The sequence below is a fragment of the Lagenorhynchus albirostris genome, chromosome 9 (assembly GCF_949774975.1).
Source record: "Lagenorhynchus albirostris chromosome 9, mLagAlb1.1, whole genome shotgun sequence".
Lineage (NCBI taxonomy): Eukaryota > Metazoa > Chordata > Mammalia > Artiodactyla > Delphinidae > Lagenorhynchus > Lagenorhynchus albirostris.
The window spans coordinates 8,572,890-8,600,124 of NC_083103.1; the positions used below are offsets into that span (position 1 = coordinate 8,572,890).

At 42.5% G+C, this 27,235-nt stretch overlaps 1 protein-coding gene across 1 annotated transcript in view; it reads left to right on the forward strand.

Moving 5' to 3' along the window:
• The first annotated feature begins 4,876 nt into the window (after positions 1-4,876).
• The window catches only part of PLAAT5 (phospholipase A and acyltransferase 5), a 33,321-nt gene continuing 10,962 nt past the window's right edge, over positions 4,877-27,235 (forward strand). Inside the window, 7 exon segments of the mRNA XM_060157639.1 lie at positions 4,877-4,952; positions 4,955-5,128; positions 5,682-5,775; positions 7,064-7,163; positions 23,647-23,665; positions 23,668-23,759; positions 25,689-25,946. Of these exon segments, the coding sequence (XP_060013622.1) occupies positions 4,877-4,952; positions 4,955-5,128; positions 5,682-5,775; positions 7,064-7,163; positions 23,647-23,665; positions 23,668-23,759; positions 25,689-25,946 (813 nt within the window).

The window sequence follows — 27,235 nt, forward strand, 5'->3', positions numbered from 1 at the left end:
AAGAAAAAGCCATCTGACCTAAATTTGATTGAACCTCTAGACTTAACCACCAGCGTACAGGGATACAGGGCACAAATGATCATCTCGAACAATAGCAGCAAAATTCAGATGCTGGGAGACTTTACAGGACCAATGACCCAGTTTCTTCAATTAAAAAATTAAAAGGGAAAAAAAAGGTGGAGGAGAAACCCATAAGATCAGAGGTTGGCAAACTTTTTCTGTAAAGGGCCAGAGAGTAAATATTTTAGGCTTTGAAGGCCATGAAGTCTCAGATGCCACAGCAACTATGCGACCCTGACCTTGTAGTGGGAAATTTGCATCGACAATATGTAAACGATGGGCATGGCTATGTTCAAATAAAACTTTATGGATGCTGAAAGTTGAATTTCATATAATTTTCACATGACGCAAATATTCTTTTATTTTCGAAACCATTTAACAATGTATAAAACCAATCTTAGCACTTAGGCCACACAAAAACGGGCAGTGGGTGGTAGTTTATGGGTAGCTTGCTGACTCCTGCTTTAGTTAAAGAAAGTACGAGGCACATCAACGAGTTCTAACTTATGGGGTTTTTAAAAATTTTCTTAATTGATTTATTTATTGGCTGAGTTGGGTCTTCATTGCTGCATATGGGCTTTCTCTAGTTGCGGAGAGCGGGTGCTACTCTTCGTTGCGGTGCGCAGACCTCTCAGAGCGCAGTCTCAGTAGTTGTGGCACACGGGCCCAGCTGCTCCGCGGCACGTGGTATCCTCCGGGACCAGGGCTCAAACCCGCGCCCCCTGCATTGGCAGGCGGGCTCCCAACCACTGCGCCACCAGGGAAGTCCCTAACTTACGGTTTTATTTGGATTTTGGTTCAAAAAAAAAAGAGTTAAACAACGTACAAACAGTCAGGGAGACGTGAATGTTGATTGCCTATTTGAGGACATGGAACTGCTAGAATGTTTTAAAATGTGCTAATGATATTGTGTTCATCTTTATTTTGTATCCTTTAGAAATATGTAGTGAAATATTTACAGATGAAAGACTAAAGCATCTGCCATGTGCTCCAAAATAATCTGGGTGTAGAGGAAGCGGGTGGGGATATAGACGAACCAAGACTGGCCATGTCCTGATGACTGGAGAAGCTGGGTGAAAGGTAAATGGGGGTCCATTATTCTGTTCCCTCTATTTTTATTTGTGTGTGAACATTTTCGTAATAAAAAGTGAAAATACCCAAACCAAACCAAAACCAACATCAACCGAACGAAAAACCCAAATCCAAAACCACAGCTCAATCAGTGTACAGCTTTTGATCTCCTATACTATTCACCTGGGGAGAAATGTATGGCTTAATGGCCTGGAAGTGCGGGAGCACAGTCTGCTCCTGTGGGCACCGTCCTACTACAGTACCCTGAATGGCAGGGGTGGTGGGAGCTACTGCAGTTGGGGGCAGGGGTGAAGAACAATGTTGACAGTTCCCAGGCAAGCTATGGGGGCTGTCATGGACTCGCTCTAGCTCTGGGCAGTTCTAGTCTTAGGGGTGGGAGCCTTGGTAGAAACAGTGTGCACTATTTCTATCAAGTAGTAGAAAGTGTTCCAGCGCTCTCTGCCATGGAGGAGCCCCTCAGAGAGATACCTGGAGCTCCCTCTGGGCCCTTCCAGAAGTAGGAGCCCATCCCCCCCCAGCCCTCCTGCCCAGCCTGGCTGCCTGAACAGCCCTGTGGCGCTCACTGCTCCACCTCAGTTCCTTCACACGATGCCAGGAACCTCATGAGAGCCAGGAGTTAATCACCCACAGATGTTCACTACAGGAATTTCAAAGGGCTATATTTTAGGAAGAAGAAAGATGACCTCAGAGGGACCCACCGGGCAAATCTAAGCAAATGTCTGTATAATATAATAATGGTAATAATAATAATAATAATGTGAATTTGGGGTTAAAAAAAGGGCAGAACTAAAATAGCGTGGAAGGGGCAGATTGGAGTGGGAGCATTCCAAGGCCCTCACATTGTTTCAGAGGGGTGTTCAGGATATTACTTTTAGACTTTGAGCATGAATGTTAAAATTTCAAGGGCAATAAATAAAAAAATAGAGTGTAAACTTCCAAATGAATAGAGAGAAAAATGTAATACACAGCTAAGATCAGATCTGTATGAAGAATATTATAAAACTCCATTGAAATACATTAAAGAAGTCCTAACAAATAGAGAGACATAATACGTAATAGATCGAAGACTCAATTTTGTAAAGATGTCAAAATTGCCAAATTGATTTATGGATTCAGTGTAATGTCAATCAAGATGCCAAGAGAGTATTTTGAGCACCTTGACAAGCTAATTCTGAAATGTTTATGGAAGGGAAAAAGCTCAAGAAGAGTCAAGAAACTCCTGAGGAAGAATAAGGAGGGGGAATCTGAAGATATCCGTATATTAAGATTTGTCATAAAGGTATAGTAATAAAGATTGTATGAGAGTAGCACAAAGACAGACACATTTGCCAGTGGGGTGGAATAGAGCCAGCAACGTTCTGCTCATCCATGAAAACCTGACACGTGACAGAGGTGGTCTTGCTCATCACGGAGCGGGGGAAGGAGAAACTGTCAGTAAGTGATGTTGAAATAAATGATTATTCATATAGGGAAAAATCAGATTGGATCTCTGCCTCACACATACACAAAAATCAACTCCAGGTTGATTAAACGAAAAAGACAACATTTTAAAACTTTTACAAGAAAATACAGGAGGGGCTTCCCTGGTGGCGCAGTGGTTGGGAGTCCGCCTGCCGATGCAGGGGACGCGGGTTCGTGCCCCGGTCCGGGAGGGTCTCACATGCCGCGGAGTGGCTGGGCCCGTGAGCCATGGCCACTGAGCCTGCGCGTCCGGAGCCTGTGCTCCGCAACGGGAGAGGCCGCGGCAGTGAGAGGCCCGCGTACCGCAAAAAAAAAAAAAAAAAAAAAAAATAGGAGAATATTTTTCTGACTGCAGGGCAAGGAAGGACTTCATGAAAAGACACAAAGAGCTGACCACAAAAGAAAGAATTGGTAAATTCTACTTCTTTGAAGTCCATAATTTCTCTTCATCGAAAGACTTCATAAAGAGAGTGAAGAGACAAGCCAGGAACTGGAAGAAAATACGTGTAAACAAATACAACCGACTAAAGATGAGTATCGAGGATATATAAACAGCTCCTCCAAATCAGTAAGAAAGCAACTCCAAAGAAAAATGGGCAAAAGACACGAACAGGCACTTTTTAAAAGAGGAAGTCTAAATGACTAATAAATACATGTAAAGGTCTCAATCTTATTAACGATCAGTTAAATGCAAATTAAAACTTCAGTGAAGTACTATTTTACATCCACTCACCTGGAAAAATTAAGTTAGATAGTACTAAGTGTTGGTGAAGATGTAAATCAACAAGAATTCTTACACATTGCTGGTGGAAGTGAAATTGGTACCACCAATTGGGAAAACGTTTTAGTGTTCTATTGTAAAGTGGAACATTTTCATACCTTCTTAGCTATTAAATCCTATAGACTCTCTTGCATGCATACACCAGGATACAATTTGGGTTCTTTTCAATAGTTTTCTAAATCCAAATTAGAAAACAAAACAGAACAAAACCAAGTGGTTTTATCACCATATCAATAAAATGTGGTCTAGTCACATAATGGAATATTTTCCAGCACGGGAAACAAATTACAGATCTGTACAGCAATGTGTATGTATTATAGAGACAACTTTTTTTTTTTTGCTGTACGCGGGCCTCTCACTGTTGTGGCCTCTCCTGTTGCGGAGCACAGGCTCCGGACGCGCAGGCTCAGCGGCCATGGCTCATGGGCCCAGCCGCTCCGCGGCATGTGGGATCTTTCACGGACCAGGGCACGAACCCGCGTCCCCTGCATCGGTAGGCAGACTCTCAACCACTGCGCCACCAGGGAAGCCCTAGAGACAACTTTAAAAGAAGCAGATTGCAGAAGATAATACAGCGTGATACGATTTTTTTTTCTGTGTGTGATACGATTATTACAAGCTTCAAATAAGCAAAACGAAACAACGTGTTAGGACTACAAAGAAGAGATTTTTTAAAAGTTTTAAAAAGCAAGAGCATGATAGACTGGAGAGAGGTGACCTCTGGGGGATGGGGGTGGAGGTGAGGATGGGGCTGGGATATGGGATAAGGGAAGAACACACAGGTAGGAGGAGCCTCTGTGCTAGGTGTGTTGCGGTTCTTAGTAGGATGGTGTTTTCACGGGTGGTAATTTTATCGTCATGTTTCATAACTACATGTATTCCATGGATTCTTTTGTATATATATTACATATTATGTATATAATTTTAATAAAAACATATAAAAGATTATCTATCGATCGCTCGATCTGGTCTGAATCGCCCAAGACTTTAACTCCCGAGCGTACCTCCCCAAGCCCTCCTAACTTGGCCTCAACCCCTATCTCCAGATGTCGCTCCTCTGTCTGCTCCGTGGACCTTCAGCTTCTCCAGCCACATCAGATGCCACCTCTGAGTCTTACAGAAACTATTCTGTTACTTTCCACCCCAATCGCCTCCTACGCCGCTTTTCCCTGCCTTTCCTCTCAAAGCGCCCCCCAGCCCCCGGCCCCGCGCAGGTTCCTGGGCTTTCAAGCGCCCCCATCAGCGCCGGCTGTGTTCGGACACGTGCTCACCGCGCCCGCGCCGCCCTCGCCCCGCGCGCTCTGGCCGCGCGCCCCCGCCGTTCGCTGCGCGCTCGTGTGCCCACTCCGCGCCCCTCCGCCCTCCCAGCAAGCAGCGTCCCGGACCCCGCGGCTCTGCCGACCCGGGGCCGCGCCGACAGGGAACTGGCCTGGCGCGTCGCCCCCAGCGAGGCCCGGGGACCGGCGGGGCGGCAGCAGCGGGATGGGCCTGAGCCCCGCCGCCGAGCGCGAGTGCGGGCGCCTCCTCCCTAGGTTCCCCCGGCCCCGCCTCAGGCCGCCTCGGAAACCGCGAGTGGACGGACGAATGACACCCAGCCTGCTCCTGGACTTTCGCCTGGGCCCCAGTCGGGTCGCCGCGGGAGGGGGGCTCCTCCTCACCAAGCCCCCACGCCTGGGCCTGGAACCTTCCGGGGTCGTTCTCCAGGCCCCAGCAGGCCGTTGGACTCCCAGAAAGGTCACCGTGGTTTCTTTCAACTCTCCTTCTCGTAGATATTTGTTCATTGTGCGAAATGCTTGTTAACCGAAATGAGTGAATATTTTGGAATGATCGTTGGTTATTAATGTAATCGAAGCGAACCAGGCGTCCAGTGACTCTCTCGAGTATTTACCTTCCTGTTGTATTTAGGGTGGAAATGGGACAGACGGGGTAGCTGCCGGGCAGGTAGAGTTATAACAGCTCTGGCTCCGCAGAAGCTTCTGCCATTGGGTTTGGCCCCGAGGATTCTGCCATCTGGGATAGAGGCATCCTCTTCCCGAGTCTGTACCCAGGAATTCCAAAGCCTCTCTTTCCCGGAGGAACTGAGCCCTCTCCAGGATGGTCTCACAACCCCCTTTATCCCAAAGTTTATTGAGGGCTAACCAGGTGCCAGGCTTGGTTCTAGACTGGAGCTCCCACCTCTGCATAGCTGTCAAGGTGCTCGCTCCAATCCTCCTTTCATGGGTTTCACGCCCTATAGAAGGCAGTTGTGGTTTAAATATTCAATAACATTTTTTTCCCCTTGAATTAGAAGAATCTGTGGGATCTCAAGAGTTGGTCCAGCTCTTGCCCAAGCAGCCACAGCAGGGCACGTTAGAACAGGGCAGAAGCAGCGTCCGGCAGGGGTAAGATTCTTTCTTCGTATGTAAGGACTGGGTCTTTGGGTGGTTAGAAGCCTTTTGAAGAACCGACTTTGATGACAGTTTTGTAAAACAAATCCTGAGCTGGTTTTGCGAACCAGCCTACCACTAACGAAGGCTGGTGTGCTCCTGGTAATAACAGCCAGAGGGCAGTCCTGGGACCTGGTGGAGGGAGGCTACCTTGTAGCAGTTTCTAGCCGCAAGGCCATTCTACAGACTCTTGAGAACTGAATTGCTTTCCAAGAGTGCTTACAATATTTTGCCAGCTGGGCTCAGTAACTAATGAATGATGCAACCTTCTTGCCAATTTCTGCAATTCGCTTTCATTAAAAACATGATAGTTGCTTCTGTTTAAAATTCTGAGAGCTGAAAGTTTGGAGAAGAGCAATATGGAAAATGAGGGGTTCCCCCACTCCCCCGCTCCCATATACTGTACTTTTGGAGAAGAGTTAAAATTTGGGGAAGGTAAAGAAAATGCCATTTGGGAGTTGGTAATGTATTAGATGTGTACATATGCTTTCTCATTTAACCCTCTTGACAACTCTGCGAGAAAAATATTAGCATCTCTATTTAATAGACAATCAAACTGAGGTTCAGACAGACTAGTTTACTAGCTCAAGGTTGAACAGCACATATCAGAGCCAGGATTCAAACCCAGGTCTTTTTGGCCCCCATATATTTCACTCTACTTTTCTACCCCAAAAGCATACTCCTACCTTTAGTTTCAGTCCTCTCCTGTAACATTTTGTTTCTAGGGACAAAATATACTGATTTCTTTCACATTACTTGCAGTTACAGTGTTGTCAACAAGATTTCTCAGAAACATGGAGCTAATTATTGGAAGAAACAGCTCAAGAGTTCCAGGGGCTTGCCTCTGGCCAGGAGGACTGGGAGGGGAAGGGAAAGAGCAGAGGCCTGTTGCATTTCCGTATAAGTCATTATGTACAGTTACCATTTTTTAAAAAGCTATGTCCAAGTATCACTTTGATAAATATTAAAAAAAAAAGATTATCAGAGGAGGGGGGGAAAGCCCCTGAAAGCAACTCATTGCTATCATTAGCATTTTAAACAATTGTCTGAAAAGCAAAAAACAGCCATTATTTTGTATGACAGCAAATGGCATCACAGAAACAAGCTTGGGGGGGGGGAATGTTTCCTATAATCTGAAAACTAAAAGATATCTTAAAATCGTAAATCTGAAGTAATACAGAATTTCCAATAATTGTGAAAAAGTGTTTTGTTTATTAACTGTATAATCACAAAATTCATTTAGGGAGAAGCCCTTGGAGTCCACACCCAACCAGAAGAGAGCAGAGTGGAATTCAGCTCTGGAGCCTGGGAGTGCGGGAAGGTTAATAAAGCAGGCAGCAGAGGTGGGTATCTCGGGAATTCTCAGACCAGGCATATCTTTAACTTCCTGGCGACTTCTTCCCTACATAATATTGTCTTTTACTTTATTTATACTGTGGCAGGTTGAATTGCACACTGATTTGGGATGTTGCTTATGCCTTTAACATTTTTTAAAAACAGCTTTACGGAGCTGATTATTGAGCTTTATTGAGGTGTAACTGACATACGATAAACTTCATCTATTCAGAATATGCAGTATACATTTGGATATGTTTTGACATATGTATTCACCCATGAAACCATCACCACAATCAAGATAACGAACATCTCCATCACTCCCAAAGCTTTCTTTGTTCCCTTCTGTAAACCCCTCCCTCTTCCCACTCCCATCCCCAGGCAACAACTGATGCACTTTCTGTCATTATGCGTTAGTTTGCGTTTTCTAGAGACTTATATAAATGGAATCATATTGTATGTGCTCTTTTTTGTCTGCCTCCTTTCACGTAATTATTTCAAATTATATCCATGTTGCAGGTTATCAGTAGTTTATTCCTTGTTATTACTGAGCAGGATTTCATTGTATGGATAGACCACTATTTATCCATTCACCCGTTGATGGGCATTTGGGTTGTTTCCAGTTCTGGCTGTTACAAATAAAGCCGCTATGAACATTTGTTTACAGATCTTTGTATAGACATATGTTTTCTCTTGGGTGAATACGTAGGAATATAGTGGCTAAATCATTTGGTAGATGTTTGTTTAACTTACTGTTTTCCAAAGTGGTTGTGCCATTTTACCTTCCCACCCGCAGTATGTGAGAGTTCCAGTTCCTTCTCGTCCTCATCAGCATTTGGTTTGGTCAATCTCTTTAGCTTTAGCTCTCCCAATATGTATGTCGGTATCTCATTGCTGTTGTAATTTGCATTCCCTTAATGACTAATGATGTTGAAAATCTTTGCATGTGTTTATTTGCTTTCCTTATATTTATATATAATCTTTGGTGAAGTATCCAAATCTTTTGCCTATATTTTCTCTTGGTTTATCTGAGAGTTCTTCAGAAATTCTGTATACAAGTACAGATGGAGTTCATCATCACTTGCAATATTCTCTCTCAGTCTGTGGTTTGTGTTTTTGTTTTCTTAACAGTATCTCTTGAAGAACAAAATATTTTAACTCTGTTGAGGACCAATTTATAAGTTTTTCTTTTATGAATTGTGCCTTTGGTGTTGTATCTGAGAAATCTTTGCCTAAACCAAGGTCACAAAGGTTTTCTCCTCTTTTCTTCCAGCTATTTTAAAGTTTTAGTTTTTACATTTAGTTTTTACACATTACCTTTACATCTTTGATACATTTTGAGTTGATTTTTGTATATGGCATGAGGTATAGATCACGTTTATTTTTTTTTCCTCGTGGCTATCAAGCTGTTCCAGCACCATTTCTAGAAACGACTATCCTTTTCCCACTGAGTTGCCTTTGCACCTTGTAAAAACCAGTTAGCCACATACTAGTGGGTCCCTTTCTGGGCTGTTTTATTCCATTGATCCTATTTGCCTATTGTAAGGCCAATACCACACTATGTTGATTACTGTAGCTTTGTAATAACTCTTGAAGTCAAGAGTGTTAGCCCTCCGATTCTGTTGTTCTTCTTCAAAGTAGTTTTGGCTATCCTAGGTTCTATAAAACGCCTGCTGAGATTTTCCCTGGAATCACATCAAATTTTAAGAGAATTGGTGTCTTCACAATGTTGTCTCCTGGCTCATGAACAAGGTGTTCTGTTTACTTAGGTCTTCTTTAATTTCTCTCAGCAGTGTTTTGTAAATTTCAGCTTCGGATCCTGCACATCTTTTTGAAAGTATTTCATACTTCTTGATGCTATTGAAATGGTATTTCAGAAAATTTAAAATTTCAATTTTGAACATTTAAAGTGAAAAAAATGTCAATTTCTGATTGTTTATTGCTAGTAATTGGAAATATAATTGACTTTTGCCAGGGTACTTAGATAAGGATACTTATCTTGTATCCTTCAACCTTATTTACTGACTTATGTACTTGAGTAACTTTTTTGGGGTCGATTCCATTAGACTTTTTACATATCATGTCACCTCTAAAGACAGTTTCACTTTTTCCTTTCCTAGCTGGATGCCTTTATTTTTGTCTTAAATTGTACTGATACTAGCCAGAATCTTCAGTACAATGCTTAATGGAAGTGGTGGGAGCAGACATCTTTATCTAATTCCTTAACTTAGAGGGAAAGCATTCAGTCTTTACCATTTAGTATGATGTAAGCTGTAGGTTTTTCATAGATGCCTTTTATTAGGTTAAGAAAGTTCCTTTCTTTTACCAGTTTGTTGAGAGTTTCTTTGGGAAAAAAAATCAGGAATAGACATTGAATTTTAACAAATGCTTTTTCTGTACCTATTGAGATGATCATATAATTTTTCTTTTTTAGTTTGAATTATATTGGCTGGTGTTCAGATGTTATAACAACCTAGAAATCCTGGGGGGGAAAAACACATGTGACCATGATGTATTATTCTTTTTATATATTGTTTTATGCAATTTACAAAATTTTGCTTTGAATTTTTGCATTTATATTCATAAAGGGTATTAATTTGTTAAATTTTATTTTCTTGTATTTGTCTGTTTTGGTATTACGGTAATGCAAGCCTCATAGAATGAGTTTGGAAGTATTCCTACTCCACAGAATTCTTGTGAAGAATTGGTATTATTTTTTCCTTTAATGTTGGTTAGAATTTACCAGTGAAGCTGTCTGGGCCTGGTGTTTTCTTTGTTTGAAGGATTTTAAACTACAAAATCAATTTCCTTCATATATTTTGGGATATTCATATTATCTGTTTCTTCTTGAGTGAGCTTTGTCAAATATATTGGCATAAAGTTGTTCATAATTTTCCCTTGTTATCCATTTAGTATCTGTAGGACATGTAATGATGTCACCTCTCTCATTCCTGATATTGGTAATTTGCGTCTTCTCTTTTTTTCCCTGATCAATTCGGTTAGAGTTTTAACAATTTTATGGATTTTCTCAGAGAACCAGCTCTTGATTTCATTGATTTTCTTCTGTTGTTTTTCTGTTTTCTATATCTCTGATCCTGTTCTGATTTTTATTATTTCCTTTTTTCTATTTACTTTGGTTTTAATTTGCACTTCTTTTTCTGTCTTAAGGTGGAAGTAGAGGACACTGATTTCAGACTTTTCTTCTTATCTATTATAGGCATTTATTACTATAAACTTCCCCTTAAGCACTGCTTTGTGGTGTCCCACAAATTTTGGCATGTTGTATTTTCATTTTTGTTCAATTCAAAGTAATCCCCCCCTTTTTATCTCCTGTGGGTTATGAAAAATGTTATTTAGTTTCCAAATGCTTGGAGATTTTCCAAGATATATTTTGGTTATTAAGTTATTCTGTTGTGGTCAGAGAATGTATTTTGTATGACTTGAATCCATTTCAATTTAACGAGACTTGTTTTACAGCACCAGATATGGTCCTTCTTGGTAAATATTGTTAGTTTTTGGGAAGAACGTGTATTCTGCTATTGTTGGATGGAGTAGTCTATAAATATCTATTAGGTCAAGTTGGTTCATAGTGTTATTCAGGTCTTCTGTTTATATTTTTCTATTAATTACATAGAGGAGTACTGAAATTTTTGACTATAATTGTAGATTTGTTTATTTCTCTTTGTAGTTTTATCAGTTTGTTTTTAATGAATCATAAGGTCGTATCATTAGATATGTAAACATTTAGTATTGTTATTCATTATTGATGAATTGATTCCTTTATTATTACAAATAATACCTTCTTTATTCCTAGAAAGATTCATTGCTTTGAAGTCTACTTTGTCTGATATTAATATAGTCACTCCAGCTCTTTCAATTAGTGTTAGCATAGTATGTCATTTTCTTCCTTCTCCTTTTAACCTATTTATGCATTTATATTTAAAATGTGTTTCTTGTAGGCAGCATAGAGTTGGGTTTTATTTTTTTATCCAATCAACAATCTCTACCTTTTCACTAGGACGTTTAGACTATGTACTTTAATGTGACTATTAATAGGCTGAGATTTAAGTCTGCCATCCCTATTTGTCCTATCTGTATTTGTCCTATCTGTTATTTCCTATTTGTCCTATCTGTTTTTTTGTTTCCTTTCTCCTTTTTTTCCCTGACTTCTTTTTGATTGTTTTTGTGATTCAGTTTTATTTCATTTGTGGTTTATTGACTATAATTCCTTGTGTTTTGTAATTTTAATTCTTGTTTTAGTTTTTATATTCTACATTTTTAACTTATTATGGTCTACCTTCGAGTGATACTGTACCACTTTATTTATAGTATAAGAAGCTTACAGTAGCTCCATTTCTCCATATCTGGCGTCACTGCATTATTAACATCCATTTTGCTTCTACATATGTTATAAATCCCAACATACGTTGTTGTTATCGTACTTCTGCTTAAGCTGTCAGTTACCTTTTTAAAAAATGACAACCTTATTGAGATACAATTCACGTATACCTAAAATTTATCCTTTTAAAGTGTACCGTGTGGTGGTCTTTAGTATATTCACAGAGTTGTGCAACCATCATAATGGTCTAATTTTAGAATGTTTTCATCCCCCTAAAAAGAAACTCCACCTCATTAGCAGTCTCCTCATTTTCCCTTGTCCCTAGTCCCTGGAAACCACTAACCTGATTTTTGTCTCTAAGTATTTGCCTCTTCTGGACGTTTCATGTGAATGGAATCATACAATCTGTGATCTCTTGTATCTGGCTCCTTTCACTTAGCATAATGTTTATAAGGTCCATCCATGTTGTAGCCCGTGTCAGTATTTCATTCATTTTTATTGGCCAGTAGTGTTCCATTGTATGGATATACGATCAGTACATTTTGTTTAGCCATTCATCCGTTGATGGACGTTTGGGTTGCGTCCACCTTTGGTTGTTAGGAATAATGCTGCTATGAACATTCATGTACAAGGGTGGACCTGTGTCCACACTTTCAGTTCTCTTGGATATGTACAGTTATCTTCTAAAAGAATTTAAATTATAAGAAAACATGAGTAGATTGATCCGAAGTTTTGAAGGTGTCTTCTAGCAGTGATTATAGTGTCACGTGATCCGAGGTACTCAGGGTCTGCTAGAGAGCTTGGCCATCAGTTACTGCTGGACTTACTATGACTCGCTACGTTGTACTTGTTCAAATGGTGGTGAGACTCTTAATCTCTTTAGTAAAATAAAAATCCTTACAGTCAAAGGTTTTTATTTCTCATTCTATGATGGGAGAGGAAGGCGCCAATTGAGTTGGTCTCAATTGTATGGTTTAGGAATATAGAGGCGTCAAGATTCCAACATTATTACCAGGCCCAACCACCAATAGGAATTTCAGTTCCTCCTTGAACTACAACAATTTCTAGAATGTCTCAACACCACTTTGTTCAGATGATATTCTAAGGACTGATTTATATTAACAGAGAACAGAACAAGTTGGTGACGGTTAATGAACATTCAGGAAGCCTCCATATTGCACAGTATCTCAAACCTGATACTCTTGTGTTTTCAATTTGATACTTTGTCAAGTCAGATTCTTTAGCAAGCTTGATGCCATGGAAAGATACAGCTATCTCTGCAGCTGCAGGGTGGCCATCACTTTAAACACTTAATTTTATTTATTTATTTTTAACATCTTTATTGGGGTATAATTGCTTTACAATGGTGTGTTAGTTCCTGCTTTATAACAAAGTGAATTAGCTATACGTATACATATATCCCCATATCTCCTGCCTCTTGCATCTCCCTCCCACCCTCCGTATCCCACCCCTCTAGGTGGTCACAAAGTGAAGATTCCTTTTAAATGGAAATTTATAAGGACTTGCTTTTTTTTTTTTTTTTTGCGGTACACGGGCCTCTCACTGCTGTGGCCTCTCTCGCCGCGGAGCACAGGCTCCGGACGCGCAGGCTCAGCGGCCATGGCTCACAGGCCCAGCCGCTCGGCGGCATGCGGGATCCTCCTGGACCAGGGCACGAACCCGCGTCCCCTGCGTCGGCAGGCGGACCCCCAATCACTGCGCCACCAGGACTTGCATTTTTTAAGGTTAGGCTCTGGAGTTTCTTTAGTATATGTGCTGCCGAAGTGAGCACTCTGGAGTTTCTTTTGATAACGTTATAAGCAAAAGCAGGTCTGTAGACCTCAGTGTTAATGGCAAAAATGTAATACAAGATGAATAGGATTTTACTTAATAGCGAAATCAGGAGTGTATAGCATTGCTCCTCTACAGTGTTTTACTCAGCAGAGATCTGGGAGGCTAGTCTTGTCCTTGGCCTCAAGGTGCTTGTGGACTATTTGGGTAATAGGAGGAAGAGAGGAATTTATCTTATAAAATGACAAGCAACATCATTACCAGCTCCCCATATGAAACTTTGTGTAACATTAATACATGGTTTCATTCACTTGCCCCTGTTTCAGAGAGTCAGGACAAAAACCTGCTGGGATGTATCACTTCAAGCTGTTCTGTTTTCATCTTAACCCGATTGAGGTCTATGTGTAGGTCTTTGACGGACATGCTTACTTTTCACCTTCACTAACCTCATGCCATTTTGAGGCTCTATCATTTGACTCCTATTTCTGCTGATTTCATCAAGACATGTACATACCCTTTAAAATACATGGAACGACTTACTGCTTTGTGTAACAGGGGTGAATTAATGCCAAGATAGGACAGATGAAATAAATGCATCTTGAGGTCCTAGCACATGAGGAGCGCCAGCTCTTTTACTCAAATGAGGCCTCAGAGATTGCTCACCATGGACACACGTCCACCCCCCACCCTGCCCACATTCTCTCCTTTTGGCTTTCTATTGTCTGGATCTGTATATCATCTCCAGGTTCATCTTGTATCTCTCTCCTCCCCCGATCACCCTGTACCAACCATCCCCGCCATTCTGTACAGTTCATGAACCCAAGTCCTCCCTTTCTCAGAGCCTTTGCACTCACTGGGTTGCCAAGACTGCTCTTTCCTGGTTTTGCAAATCCAGCTCACATATGTTGTTATGGACTCAGTGTATGTGGGTCCCTCCCTCCCCCCACCACATTCATATATTGGAGTCCTAATCTTCAGCATGACTCTATTTGGAGTAAGAAGTAATTAAGGTTAAATGGGATCATAAGGGTGGGGCCTTAACATGATAGGATTAGTGCCCTTATAAGAAGGGACACCAGAGAGCTAGCGCTCTCTCTCCACACACAAAGAAGTAGTCACTTGGGAGTTCCCTGGTGGTCTAGCGGTTAGGATTAGGAGCTTTCATTGTTGTGGCCAGGGCTCAGTCCCGGGTTGGGGAACTGAGATCTCCCATGTGTCGTCATGTGAGCTTGCAGTGAGGTGGCAGCTGCCTACAAGCCAAGAGAAGAGGCCTCAGGGTGAAACCTACCTTTCTGGCACCTTGGTCTTTGGATTCACCAGCCTCCAGAACTGTGAGAAGATAAATTTCCCTTGTTTAAGCCACCCAGCATGTGGTATTTTGTTATGGCAGCCCAGGCATACCAGTGCGTGTCTTCTGGTCAGAAAGGCCCTCCCTGACCTCTCTATGGGGAGGCCAGCTCCTCCTCGGGGGCTCTTGATCTCAGCCCCTCCCACTTTTTTCAGGACCCTTTGCTGCTGATTAATCTTCTCCCTCTGCCGCCTTCAATATCTCCCTCCCGCTAGAGCCGTGCTACCAGCACTCATGTGCTGTCGTCCTTCCTGTCTTGAAAATGCCCTCCCTGGACCCCTGTTTCTGTCCATTTCCCACCTGGTGCCCCTCCTCCCTTTCACAACCAGTATCCTGAAGGACTCGTCTGCCCTCATGGTCTCCTGTCTATAACTGGTGTCGGAAAGACCTCCACCTCTACCACGACGGGGTCCTTTTCTTCTTCTACAGTCTCATCAGACCTTCCCTCCCTTCATATTCAGCCACACTAAACCCTCCTGCCCAAGAGTCTTTGTCCTGCCCCTGCCTGGAGTGACCCTCCAGATGGTCACATAATTTTCTTCCTCGTGCCTTTACCTTCTCAGCCTAAATCTTACCTCTTCATAGAGGTCTCTCCTGCCCTTGGGGCCCAGAGTGTAGCCACAGTCACTCTGTGTCACACCACTCCCCTTTCAGTTGGATTATAGAAAACCAGCTTTGCTAGTATAAGTCAAGAAGAGATTTTTTAAATTGGAAGGTTACTAGGGTAACTTAGAGTCAGGGAGGACTCACCGTAGGAACCTGGGCAGATCTGGGCTCTTAGAGACTGGAACCAGGATCTGGGCCTCTGCCGCTGCCAGGGGATCCTGTCTGTCTGGCCACCTCTCCCCTTGGTTTCTTTCAGATCGATGGCCTCAATTTTCCTCTACATCAACAGCTTCTTCCATGCGGTTTAGAGAAGGGAGGTCCCACTTAGCAACCCCAGAGGAAATAGACAGCATCTCTTCCCTTGCTTTAAACACAAAAAATCCTGAAAACAGACAAACCAACCCCAACCAACCAACCAAGCAAACAAACCCCCCCCCACGAGCTCATAGATACAGAGAACAGATTGGTGGTCGCCAGAGGCAGGGGGTGGGAGATGGGCAAAATGGGTGAAGGGGGTCAAATGGTACAAATGTTCTGTTATAAAACCGAACAGGCTGTGATGTACAGCGTGGCGGCTATAATTAATAATGCTGTATTGCGTATTTGAAAGTTGCTGAGAGACTAAATCTTAACAGTTCTCTTCACAAGGAAAAACAAATTCTGTAACTATGTATGGTGATGGGTGTTAACTAGACTTATTGTGGTGGTGACCATTCTGCAATATATACAAATATCAAATTATTATGTTGGATACCTGAAACTAATATAATGTTGCATGCCAGTTATACCTCAATAATAATTTAAAAAAAAAATCCCAAGGGAAAGGCTCGGATTGGCCTGAGTTGAAAGGGTACAATGATTGGCATCCCCACGAGGATCACAGGGCTGGGGAGGAAGGGAGAAATTACCTGAAGAGAAATGAGAGGGCTGCTGTCAGAAGAATCCAAACCATCTACCATGGCTACACTTTAGTACATATGGTACTAAAGTAGTCTTAGCATTCCATCACATCACCCCATTTATTGCCTTAATAGCATGTATCACATTATATAGTCATTTTGCTTATTGACTGTCTGTCTCCTTCCAAAAGAGGGCAGAGCTTTTGTCAGCCTTATTCACTGCTGTATTCCCAGTGCTTAAACTAGTAGGTGCTTGATAAATATTTGTTGATTGAATACATAAAGGGAGAATTTCTGAGGGGAATAAGACCATCGTATTCACTGCAAGGGATTAGAAAAAAGTTCACCATGGCAGATTCATAACAGAGTAATTAGGAGTGAGGCGCTCCATTGGGGCATACAATAATCTTTCGACATTTGTAAAATGTTCTTTTGTAAAGACCAACATCTTTGCTTTCTCGGAAGTTCTCCTGAGAATGTGTCGAACACCTAGTAAGTGGCAGAGTTGGGATTTGAATGAGGTCTCCTAACAACAAACCCTGTCTTCTTTCTATGACTTTGTAGCTGCCTACCATTCTTTTTTTTTTTTTAAAAGAAATATGCACATTTTATTTCAATAAATACATACACACAAAACCCCTACAAATGAACATTTATATGTATATATATGCTAATCTGTTGACTTGGGGTAAAACTTTTTCTTTGAGTATGAATCTTGCTTAAGTACAGAAAGTATCTTCTATGATTTCTATTTGCCATTTCTGTTAGATGGTACATAAACTTGAAGATGCTTGTTAAGCAGTCTGAGTGCAGATATCTTTTAAGTATTTACAATTTTTCCAAATCTTTTACGATTATCTTCCCTATACCTTTTTCTTTCTTTCTTTCTTTCTTTTCTTATTAGTCATCCATTTTATACACATCAGTGTATACATGTCAAAACCAATCTTTGTTTGGTTTGTTTTTGTAGGTCCTTTTCTTCTCTTGTGTTTCCCACTTAGAGAAGTTCCTTTAGCATTTGTTGTAGAGCTGGTTTGGTGGTGCTGAATTCTCTTAGCTTTTGCTTGTCTGTAAAGCTTTTGATTTCTCCATCGAATTTGAATGAGATCCTTGCTGGGTAGAGTAATCTTGGTTGTAGGTTCTTCCCTTTCATCACTTTAAGTATATCATGTCACTCACTCCCTTCTGGCTTGTAGAGTTTCTGCTGAGAAATCAGCTGTTAACCTTATGGGAGTTCCCTTGTATGTTATTTGTCGTTTTTCCCTTGCTGCTTTCAATAATTTTTCTTTGTCTTTAATTTTTGTCAATTTGATTACTATGTGTCTCGGAGTGTTTCTCCTTGGGTTTATCCTGCCTGGGACTCTCTGCGCTTCCTGGACTTGGATGGCTATTTCCTTTCCCATGTTAGGGAAGTTTTCGACTATAACCTCTTCAAATATTTTCTCGGGGTCCTTTCTCTCTCCTCCTTTTGGGACCCCTGTAATGTGAATGTTGTTGCGTTTAATGTTGTCCCAGAGGTCTCTTAGGCTGTCTTCATTTCTTTTCATTCTTTTTTCTTTATTCTGTTCTGCAGCAGTGAATTCCACCATTCTGTCTTCCAGGTCACTTATCTGTTGTTCTGCCTCAGTTATTCTGCAATTGATTCCTTCTGGTGCATTTTTCATTTCAGTTATTGTACTGTTCATCTCTGTTTGTTTGTTCTTTAATTCTTCTAGGTGTTTGTTCTTTAGTTCTTGTAGGTGTTTGTTCTTTAATTCTTCTAGGTCTTTGTTAAACATGTCTTGCATCTTCTCTACCTTTGCCTCCATTGTTTTTCCGAGGTCCTGGATCATCTTCACTATCATTACTCTGAATTCTTTTTCTGGAAGGTTGCCTATCTCCATTTCATTTAGTTGTTTTTCTGGGGTATTATCTTGTTCCTTCATCTGGTACATAGCCCTCTGCCTTTTCATTTTGTCTATCTTTCTGTGAATGTGGTTTTTGTTCCACAGGCTGCAGGATTGTAGTTCTTGCTTCTGCTGTCTGCCCTCTGGTGGATGAGGCTATCTAAGAGGCTTGTGGAAGTTTCCTGATGGGTGGGACTGGTGGATGGTAGAGCTGGCTTTTCTCTGCCTACCGTTGTAACTCGAATTCTCTGCTTGGTGTCATGTCTGTGTCTGAGGCTTCAGGTTTTATTTCTGAGGTATCATCTGGGTTAGGATCAGAGCTGAAAGTGAAATTCCTAATACCTGTATCATGATGATTTTCTTCTGCTCCCAGCTTCCCACATCTGCTCCAGTGCCTGGTCAGGAACTGACCCAAGAATCAGTGTGTTTCAGAAACAGCTAGGGACTTTACATTTTTACTCCCAGGAGTTCAAAATAAAGCTCTGTCTTTGTGGTTTTGTTCCTGCCTCCCTGCCACATGCTGCAGGCAGGAATGAGCCCTCCACCCACTTCCCTGCACCACCCCTGTCATAGTTATAAGACTTTCAGAAACTGTTATCATCCAGCGGCCTTATGAAAGACTGGTTTTTCCAACCAGGTGCCTATTTCTGGGAGAAGGGCCAGAGCTGGGTTGCCAGCTTGTGCAAAGGAAATAAATAGCAGATGGATGGAAGATTTCAAAGTCATATCTTATTCCAAAGAGAGAAAAAGGGGCAGGGAAACCTTAATCTGGATTTGAAGATTGGAGCATCAGCTGGGAGTGGAGTTCGCCCTGGAGGATATAGACAGGTTCCCTAAGGTTCATGAAATGCTGGGGACAGGCTAAAGTTAAGGAAAAAGGAAGGATGGGACCTTGGAAAAGCTCCCAATATGGCTACAACCTTGGCTGCCATTAGAGTCACCCGGGGAGCTCTTAAAATTCTGGTTCCCAGGCCATACTCCACATCAATCTTAATTTTTAAAAGCTCTGCAGGTGATTTCCGTGTGCAGCCAAGGTTGAGACTCAAAGCTCAATACCATCAATTTATAGAGGGAGAAACTTCAGCAAGAGAGCAGGTAACTCTAGGTGACTGTTAAGTCTGTTGTGAATCCCATTCAAGTTTCCACCTGACTACCCCTATCCAGAGGCAATATTGCAGGTGGAGAGTATTAAGGAACAAAAGAAAACTTAAAATTCTAAAATCCACTCCCCTCAACCCCAGAATTTTTTGTTTCCTGTACCACAAAGCTTGTTCAATATCCTTGATGACCAGCACGTGGATTTCTTTTGTTTTTTTGTTTTTTTGCTTAGACTAGCATCACAATGAATTGTGCTGTCTTCTTACTGGCAGATAATTCGAGGAAAAAACAGCAAGGATAGTGATTCTGCTTTCCAGATGAGAAGGCTAGTTTGGAGCGCCCTCTAGTGGGAGCTCAGTTGCCACCGTATTTTCTCTTTAAGGCAGAAGGAGTTGGTTTGGTCCAGGACCCCAGTTCTGGTCCTAGCTCTGCCACTGACTTGCCTAGGACCTTGGACGAAGCACTTCATCTTTCTTGGCCTGATTTTTGCCCATAAAAATTCTAAAATCCACTCCCTTTCTTGGCCTCAATTCCTTCCATGTAATATCACTGAGTAGATGGTCTGCTTTTTGCCCATAAAAATTCATTCCGTCAAGTGGGCAGGACATCTGGAGTGGCTAACTGAGCATCTCAGAAAAATATCCCCAAAAAGCAAAAATAAAGCTGGACAGAACCATCAAAGACAACCATTTAAAGACTCTGGAATTTGACCAAAGGCATACAACAAATTGATAAGTGTTGAATTAAGAAAGCCTACTGAATCTTGGAATCTCAGAACAATGGAGAGCTGTAGTGTCTTAGTAAGTCCCCCACCTCCCCCAGCTCTGTGGTGGGGAAGTTGTTACCTGGGTGGGTGGGACCTGCCAGGAGGACTGGCAGTGGCAGCAGAGGGCAACTTTATTTGTTGGAAAATTCCACGCCCAGAGATGTTGTGGAAAACAATAGTTATCTCAGTGACAAACATCATGGAAGGCCTAGCCTGAGGTTGCAATACTGGTTGGGACAAATGATGGACTAACAGACCAGCCAGACCTTTAATACGGAAACCCAGGTAATGAGACAGCTGAAGAGGGTCTAGAAAAGCTGCTGTTCTCTAAGGGGTGCACAAGGCTGCACACACATTTGGGAGAGAACAGAGGGGCCTGCGTGAGTCTCTAGCTCCTGGAGGAACACGAGGCCTTGTGAATGCAGAAAGTAACAGCTGGGACAGACTTCTAAACTTGAGAACCTGAATGAATTCTCCAAACCACACCGAGCTCCGTAGGAAAGGAGTGATGCCTTATTGGCCCAAGATGTGGCTTAACCTCTGCCCAGTCACTGGCTGACCATTATTTTTATGCCAGGCTTGAAAATAAGAGCAAGAAAAAACAAACAAACAAACAAAACTGAAGCAGATACACCAGTGGTTGCTCTGAGGGAAACAGACATCACAGAACCAATCCAGGCAAACCTCTAAACAAACAGACAGACAACGGCAACCACCAGCCCTGGGGGGGAATCAGAATCCAAACGGCTGAAAGCCAAACACAAAGAGAAAATCTTGAAAGCAGCAAGAGAAAGAAAGACTCATCATGTACAAGGGAACCACAATAAAATTGATAGCTGGCTTTTCATCAGAAACGACGGAGGCCAGAAAGCAGTGGAATGGCATTTGAAAAGTTCCAAAAGAAAAAATGTCAACCAAAAATCCTATATCCAGTAAACTGTCTTTCAAAAATGAAAGTAGGGGCCTCCCTGGTGGCGCAGTGGTTGAGAGTCCGCCTGCCGATGCAGGGGACGCGGGTTCGTGCCCCGGTCCGGGAGGATCCCACATGCCGCAGAGCAGCTGGGCCCGTGAGCCATGGCCGCTGAGCCTGCGCGTCTGGAGCCTGTGCTCCACAACGGGAGGGACCACAACAGTGAGAGGCCCACGTACCACAAAAAAAAAAAAAAAAAAGAAGGTAGAATAAAGGTAGTCTCAGATAAGTGAAGACTGCCTTAAAGGGAATAGCAAAGAAAATTCTTCAGGCTGAAAGGAAGTCACACCAGATAGTAACTAATCCACATGAAAGAATACAAAGCATGGGAGATTCCTGGTGGTCCAGTGGTTAAGACTCTGCTCTGTCACTGCTTAGGGCCCAGGTTCAATCCCTGGTCAGGCAACTAAGCTCCTACAAGCCATGCGGTGTGGCAAAAAGGAAAAGAAGAAAAGCACCCATAAAGGTAATTACATTGGTTTTTATTATCAAAGAGTATAAATATATATTTTAGCTTTTATCCTAATTAAAAAGACAATCGAATTAAACAGTAATTATAAAATTTTATTATTGGCCTTTTAACATGCCAAGATGTAATAAATATGACAATAATAGCACAAGGGAGGGAGGCTGAAAGGAACAGGGAGAAATCCAATCCACAGGGAGAAATGTGACTCAATTAAACAGTCCAGAAAAGGCAGAGATCATCTGACTTGATAATACAAGATCCAGTTATATGCCACCTACAAGAGGCATAGTTTAGATTCAAGGTCATAAATAGGTTGGAAGTAAAAGGATGTAAAAAGACGCAAGCAGAACCACAGCTGGAGTGGTTACACTAATACCAGAAAAAATAGACTTTAAGGGAAGAAGTATTACTAGGAAAAAAGAGAAACTGTTTGCAATGATAAAACGTTAATTCATCATGAAGATATAACAGTTATAAACACACACATTTAACAACATAATCCCCAGATTCATGAAGCAAAAGTTGATAGAATTGAAGAGAGAAATAGACAATTCAGAAATAATAGTTGGGGGTTTTAAATACTACACTGTCAATGCTGGATAGAACAATGTGACAGAAAATCAGTGAGCATATAGAAGATTTGAACGACGATATTAACCAACTTGACCTAACTGACGTTTACAGAATAGTCCACTCAACAATAGCAGAATACATATTCTTCATAAGCAGATATGAATGTTCCCCAGGATAGGCCATATTCTAGGCCATAAAGCAAGTCTCAGCAAATTTAAAGGGATTGAAATAATATAAAATATTTCTTTGTTCACATGAAATTAAATTAGAAATTAATAACAGAATGAAATTTGGGAAATCTACAAGTATTTGGAAATTAAAAAACATACTTCTAAATAACCCATGGGTAAAAGAAAAAATAGAGAAATTGGAAGATATTTTGAGTTGAATGAAAATGAAAACAGCATATCAAGTTTTATGAGATGCAGTTAAAGCAGTGCTTAGAATAAAATTTAATATGGGCTGGTGTGGGTTCGATCCTTGGTCGGGGAGCTAGTATCCCACATGCATCGTGGCCAAAAAACCAAAACATAATAAACAGAAGCAATATTGTAACAAATTCAATAAAGACTTTAAAAATGGTCCACATCAAAAAAATCTTTAAAAAAAAAAGGAAGATTTCAAATCAATAATCCAAATTCCTACCTCAGTAAACTGGAAAAAGGAAAGCAAACTAAACCCAAAGCAAGCAGAAGGAAGGAAATAATAAGTATTGGAGCAGAAATCAATGAAATAGAAAACGGAAATAAATGGAGAAAATCAGTGAGGCCATATGTTGGTTCTCTGAGAAGATAAATAAAATCGACAAAACCTTGGCTACGTTCATTGCCCAAGAAAAAGAAAACTCAAGTTACCAAAATCAAGAATGGAAGAGGTGGTTTACTACCAGTCTTACAGAAATTAAAAGGATAATAAAGGAATACTATGAATAACTTTATGCTAACAAATTAGAAAACTTACATGAAATGAACAAACTCTTAGAAAGACACAGATTACAAAACTGGCTCAGGAATAACTAGAAAATCTGAACAGACCTATAACAGGTAAATTGAATTAGTAAATAAAAATCTTTTCACAAGGAAAAATTCAGGCCCAGAGGGCTTCACCATACATTTGAAGAAGAAGAATTACCAATTACCAGTCCCTCACAAACTCTAAAAATAGAGGAGGGAATGCTTCCCAACTCATTCTGAGGTCAATGTTACCCTGATACTAAAGTCAGGCAAAGAAAAGAACTACAGACTAATATCCCTTATGAATGTAGATGTGAAAGTCCTCAACAAAATAGTAGCAAACTGAATTCAGCAACATATAAAAAGGATTATACATCATTACTAGGTGAGATTTATCCCAAGAATGGGAGTTTGGTGTAACTCCCCAGCCCAAAGCCAGAACCTGCAGGAGAACCTTTTCCTCTTGCAGTGTCTCTCTAGCGCCCTCTATTGAGAAAGCTCGCATGGTGCTGAGTTTCAAGGAGAAATGCTTACAGGAGCTCCTTCGCTTATCACAGGGCATGTATGCAGACGGAGCTGTGCATTTGGAGCTGGGACTGTCAGCCTCGGTGGCTTTAATAACGAGGGTGGTAGCAGGAGTGGGCGGGTGCCTCGGTCATTTGTGTGAAGAGAGCTTTTTGCAGCCTGGGTTTCTGTAAAGTGATGAAAGGCAGTGTCTTCAGGCTGCGCTATAGCTGATCCCCAAACAAGGAGGTCTCTGGACTTCCTCCATTCCATTCCATTTCTATCATAGGGTAAACCAAGACCCAGACCTGAGACCTGATTGAGATTTTCCGGGTTGGCTACGAGCACCGGGCCGTCTATGTGGAAGATGACTGTGTGGTCCACCTGCTCCCACAAGTCAGAGTGAATACTCTATTGAAATATTGATATTGAAGTTAGCAAAGTAAAAAGAAGGACAGCTAATTACTGTGTTCCTCAGCTGCTGCCTTACTTTAGCAACAGAACACCCAAAGCATGACTGGACCTTAATTTACTGTGTGACAGAGCTTGGTCTCTGTCCACCAAAACCACTGAGTGTCCAGCCCTACGACAGATAAAAGTATAAAGATCATTCCTAAGTTCCCTGACCACCTAGACCACTCTTTCTTTTAAAATAGAAGCGTAAGAACCAGAGCCTCCATTTGGTAATGACAGCAGTTCAGTATCCTTCTGAGGGTCCCCTGGGAGGGGTGCAGATGCTTACGCGTTCTGATTGTCACTTGCTTCCTATTGCCCCAAATGCTGCATCCATCTGGCTTCCTGGTCACCTCTGGCACCTCCATCCTCACCTTGTCTCCCTGCTTTTCCAACCCGTCCCAGGCTGCTCCATCCCCAGTGTGGGCATCGTTCTCCTTTCATTGCAGCATTAACACAGGGCTGAGATTAAACGGGTGACTCATTAAATTTTGGTGGAGATTCGATGGGGGCAGAAGTGGTGATAGTGGAAGATTACAGCACAGAATGTGAAACAGCTTAAAACTGGACATCCAGAACCATTGGTCACATGGTGGCCTCAGGAGATGGGGGAGCTGGGAGAAGGGGAGGCAGGGGCTCCTCTGTGTAATCTTTGATGCTTTGGGGATTTTGCCTCCTGTGCAAGTACTGCCCGTTCAAGATTAGATTACAGAAGGGCTCTGGTACCAAATGCCTGTGGCCGCACCTTGTTCACAGCTCTCATCCTTGTCTCCTGTCCCCCTCGGTGGGCCCCGCCCCTCACCTGGCTGAGACCTTCCTGCAGAGCAGAGTCCCTCTCCCCTCGCTTTGCTTCCCCACCCCATCCACCCACACCCGTCCCCCTTCCTGCCTGGATGCCTACACGAAGAATGAAAAATTGCTCCACATTGCATTCATCTTCACCTCTCCTTTCCAGACTAAGTCCAGGAGCCTTCCTCTTGCATAACCAAAGAGTTGTACAAGTTAACAGTTTTGTCACCACCGCCCCCATCAGATCTTCCTTCAAAAATGAATTCTGCCATCTTTGTTCCTGAGAGCCGAATTGCCTACTGCCAGCTTTTGCAAAATCAGCAGATAGTCCTCAAATACTTCAGAAAGGAACAAGGGACATTTCTTGCACTCAGACAACTTACAGAGGGGGAAGGTTCCCACGTTTGCCTGTCCATATGGTTGTAGCAGAAAAACAGTCCTGATATTAAATCACCACCCACCTGGCCTTGGGCAGCTTCCAGACCTTCTCTGGAGCTCTCTCTCCTCTAAGGACTGAATATGATAATACAGCAGTTTTCAGAAGTTTCTGTTTTTCCAAGCTGTGGAACCCTGTTTTCAAACAAACACTCAGTGAGAATCCTGATACTTGAGCAGAGGGAAAGGCAGAGTGCCTCTGGGTGGAAGCGGGTTGGAGCGGGTCTGCATGGTGGCAGAGGGAGGCCTATCCTGGAACCGCATGACAGCCCCTTGTCCAGGAGCTGACTCTTACCTGTAAGGGGATTCGTCACATGTTTGTGAAGATTGCTGGAGTCTGGTTAGGAAAGCAAGACCCCAGTCCTAGGACTTGATCAGGTCTGTACACGGAGTGGAGTCTGGGCCTACACCATAAGGTACCCCTGGAGCTTGATGAGAAAGAGATTGAGAGTGGTGGTTGAAACTGGGGAGTGCGGAAAGCTGGCCCTTTGCAGTTCATTTAGTCCAACTTCCCATCCTCTGCTGTGCCTTTTAGAGACGGTGAAACCAGGACCCCAAGAGGAGCCACTGATCCAGCGGCTGGAGTGAGCCGGTGCTCTGCCCCACTGCCCCTTGCAGCTTCCAACTTTGGCTTGTCTTTGGCCTCTAGGTGAGGAATTTGAGGCCAGCAGCATCACGTCTGTCTTCAGCAACCGGGCGGTGGTGAAATACAGTTGTCTGGAGGACGTGCTGCATGGCTGCTCCTGGAAGGTCAACAACGAGCTGGATGGGACATACCTGCCCCTGCCCGTGGACAAGGTCATCCAGCAGACGAAAAAGATGACCAGCAAGATAGTGCAGTACAGCCTGATCGACGGGAACTGCAAGTGCTTTGTCAATGACCTGAGGTACGGCGTGCCCAGGAGCCAGCAGGTGTGGCACCCCCTGCCCCCGCCCGGCTCTGACCCGGGGTCTTGGGGCTTGTTGCTGCATCAGGGGTCCAATTGGTGATCGGTGTTTTCATTATTATTTGTTGGGCTTGTGGGGCCTTCCGTTGCTCCAGGACGGCTCAGGAGGTGTTTTCACCTCTACTGACGCATGGAGGAGTAGAGGGGGCACTGGGCTGCATAGTAAGACCACCAGGTGGAATCCCTCCTCAGCCACTTAAACTGGCATGCTCTCCTCGGCCAAATCATCTTATTTCTGAAACTGTTTTCTTCCTTTACAAAAAGGGGAAAAACTGCGGTAGATACTCAGAGCTAAAGTTGCAAACTAGCAGCCCGCGGGCCACATCTGGCCCACAGATGTGTTTAGCTTGGATGACTAGTATTTTTTTTTCTTAATTTGAATGACTTGCAAACATTTAAGAATATAGAAATTTTATATAAAAAGATCTGGATTCCCAGCCTCTCTTGGACAACCTATTTTTTAATTTAATTTTATTTTTTAACATCTTTATTGGGGTATAATTGCTTTACAATGGTGTGTTAGTTTCTGCTTTATAACAAAGTGAATCAGTTATACATATACATATGTTCCCATATCTCTTCCCTCTTGCGTCTCCCTCCCTTCCACCCTCTCTATCCCACCCCTCTAGGCGGTCGGTCACAAAGCACCGAGCTGATCTCCCTGTGCTATGCGGCTGCTTCCCACTAGCTATCTACCTTACGTTTGGTAGTGTATATATGTCCATGCTTCTCTCTTGCTTTGTCACAGCTTACCCTTCCCCCTCCCCATATCTTCAAGTCCATTCTCTAGTAGGTCTGTGTCTTTATTCCTGTCTTACCCCTAGGTTCTTCATGACATTTTTTTTTCTTAAATTCCATAGATATGCGTTAGCATACGGTATTTGTCTTTTTCTTTCTGACTTACTTCACTCTGTATGATAGACTCTTGATCAGGCCACTGGGCCCTCGTTCCAGCTTGCTAACACTCTACAGGGCCGAGTAGGAGCTCCCCCTTTAGAAGGGGTGTGGGGCATCGGTATGTCACCTACCAGCTTCACCCACATTCCCTGCCTGGCTTGTGTGTACTTGGGTCTGTCATCCTTCCCCCCCTCGCCCGCTTCCCCCACGTATAGGATGGTGATAAATTAAATGTGGTACGCTATGTGTGAAAAAGCTTTGGAAGCCTAAATACCTGTGACAATTTGAGCTGCTCTTGTTACTGTTTGGACCTTACTAAAACCCCATGAGATGAGAGGAGGAAGTGTGTACTGTTGC